The 2,961-nt window shown below is 36.5% G+C and overlaps 1 protein-coding gene across 1 annotated transcript; it reads right to left on the bottom strand.

Moving 5' to 3' along the window:
* Nucleotides 1-785: 785 nt before the first annotated feature.
* On the bottom strand, nucleotides 786-1,558 carry LOC111786689 (polyadenylate-binding protein 3-like; the record flags this gene model as incomplete). The annotated part of the gene is given in 3 exon segments (XM_023666918.1): nucleotides 786-1,033; nucleotides 1,111-1,238; nucleotides 1,367-1,558. Coding segments are annotated over 3 exon segments (369 nt in total), but the record flags the coding sequence as incomplete, so codon positions are not given.
* Nucleotides 1,559-2,961: the final 1,403 nt, after the last annotated feature.

The following is a 2,961-nucleotide window of genomic DNA, read 5'->3' as shown; positions in this document are numbered from 1 at the left end:
ATCATAGCAGAGAGGCTTAGGAAGAAGAGGATTGGAAAGCAGAACCCTCTTTCCCCAAGCTTCACTTAAACACCAATCATGTTTGACTGTGAATAAGCCTAGAGTTGGTATTCGCCAGAGATTCAAATTCAGTCTATCAATATATGAACGCCAGGAGGTAATTGGAGTATTTTGCTGTGGAGAGTTAATAAGTGAACTCTAACCAAAGAGTTGGAGGATCACAAGTTTAGGACTAGTCGATTTAGATTTCCAAGTGTTTCAATGTAAACATTACCTGATTAACATTTAAGCATTGAGATGAAACTTGAATATTTCTTGGTTATCAAATTGACTATATTCCATCAAATTATCTCGAGTGAAACTGGCAACAAAGCATACATTGATCAAACATTTCAATCCTTTGGGGATATATTGATTCACTTAAAGCACGTTTGAATTCATCTAAAATGCACATGTTAATTGAGGTTATATCTTCTACATCTACATTTGTTGAACAAAAAACAAATAAATAAACCATTCAGTCTTCTTCCTATCAATTTTGACCCCTATTTTAATTTGAATCTCGATGTGGAAGCAGTTTGATGGTTGTGGCTGATCCATAACTCAAAACTGATCTGAGGTATGGCTGAACCATAACTAAATTTAAACTTGAAGCTAAGTCAAAAATTTTAAAATCATACCAACCAAACTAAAATGTAGGGATCACTCATAATCTCACCTAGACTAGATTTAGTTGCTAAAAATTAGAAATTCCAGAAAATCTACTCTACCGAAAGGCTAAACAGTTAGTTGCTAAAAAGTTTGGATATCATAGCCAAATCATCATACAAAAAGTTTGGATATTACCGTATATCATACATTAGATCATTGATATAGTTCGACATCGAATGGCTAAAGATAATCAAGTCCATAGTTCTATAGGCTCTTGAAGTGAAGTCATAAATATAGATTCATATGGCAGTCTAGTTATGGGCAAAGCCCTCCTTAGTAGTATGGCATGTATCGCATGGGCCTTCGGTAACGGGGAGTCTTCCTGCAGCATGAAGTAAGGGACGTGATTCATGTATCAAACAGTGATAAAAGTGAATATATGTTATGCAGGAAACTTACCCATATCCATATGGTGAGTAGAAATACGGGGGTACATAAGGCCTCCTGGATCGATAACCCATGTAAGGATTGTAACGCTGAGGAAAATACTGCTTCATCCCAGGAATATTAGTCCGCTTTTGTTGAACCTGAGATGAATAGAATGATATTAAATCCATTTGTCATAGTTATTAGAATTTGAACTACGTTTACAGATACCGGCGTTAATAATACAACATAGGAACAGAAGCATCTATCATCCTTCTCCAAGAACTACCTTCAATTGTCTTCCATGCAACTCTGACTCGTTTAAAAGGAGGGCCTCCTGAACAGCCTCGGCTTCAAGGAACTCCACATAAGCGAAGCCCTTGGGTTGACCAAATTTATCTGTAAGAATGGTAACCCTGTTGACAGTACCACAAGATTGGAAATGCTGCTGCACTTCTTCAGGTGTACATGCATAATCAACCTGCACTTACAATTTGTCAATGATTAATTAATCTAAGACGCAATTTTCTATAAACACAAACTACATCCTAATTTAGCATAGAAACACAGGCGCATATACAGTAACCAAAGAGAACTGTCCCAAAAGTTATGCATATTTCATTACATTCGAAGTAATAGATAGCTCAAACATGTTGATTGATTCTCCTTTAACCTGGATCTAAGGATCATGCGATCCTTAACCTCAAAAGTTACAACTAGAAGAGAAGATGAATCAGTTTTTATGCGTTAGCTGCTCCTAGAGCAACTAAAAAATTAGTGAATTGGTCTATGATACTTATGCCAACATTAATAACCGATGACCATGTCTTAAAAGAAATCAAGATTCAGGTAATTCTTGAATACATCATGACTCGTGACAATCACAGAAGGCTCTTTTAACTTCATATATTTAGTTCAGGATGTGTCAATGATCAAATGGACATAAGCTCAACTCTATTAGTTAAAAGAAGGCAACTAGGGAAACTTGTACAAGAAATAATATAACTTCTGTTGGGGACTAGTTTCTCATGTATAAACCTTTAATGCTATTAGAATAGTTAATTGTAGTGTATGACTAGTATTTTCACCTCACTTCAAGCACTGTCTACTCTTAAAAATCCACTGTTCATGTGCACTAAAGTACATCTCCTTCAGACAGGAGAAACTACATGAGCGATTCTCATCACCCATCTCCATAAATCCTAAAGCTATCTCACCTACTACTTCTAACTCTCCACCACCTCAAGTTGTCATTCAATTGGCACTAACTTCAAGTAAATCATTGGTAACTGCCAAAGGTCCCATTTCACTAGGAGGGCAACTTCCATAAAAGGAAACTCAACATCTCTTCTGCGTAGATGGGCTACTTATTTGAAGCACAGACGGAAGCTAGAAACGTATCAACTCTTATTTCACTAGGCACTCATAAAACAAAACCTTGCGAAGTAAAAATGAAAAGGAGAAAATTAATGTTGTTAAAAGCTATCCAAGGGGCAGAAACTGATCCACTGAGAATAGATTATTGTCAGTGACAAGTTTTCAGTAAGCAATATCTGCGAGGGAGATAAATAGAACCAAGATATCGATATCAAAGCTGCAAGAAAAGCAAAATTATGTACCCTCGCAAGGACAGTTAAATAGCCCTCATTTCTGAAGCATAAGTTACCATCATTCCCAGCAGCAACAATGCCCTGCAACTAACATTGCATGCAAATGATCTGCCTCCAGTGATGTGATCATGTCCTCATGTATGTTGAAGCTTCTTTAGTTCATATCCCCATCCATCTCTACTCAATTTCACACTTCGCATTTACTTCTTTGGTTCAAAAGAACTATGCCCATGTCATTTTCCCAATCTTCACATTCCTTTTCTTTTTTTTTTTT

The sequence above is a fragment of the Cucurbita pepo genome, unplaced genomic scaffold (genome assembly GCF_002806865.2).
Source record: "Cucurbita pepo subsp. pepo cultivar mu-cu-16 unplaced genomic scaffold, ASM280686v2 Cp4.1_scaffold002444, whole genome shotgun sequence".
Classification (NCBI taxonomy): Eukaryota; Viridiplantae; Streptophyta; class Magnoliopsida; order Cucurbitales; family Cucurbitaceae; genus Cucurbita; species Cucurbita pepo.
Note: the sequence above shows the minus strand (reverse complement) of the source record. Positions and strands in the feature narration are given on the sequence as shown.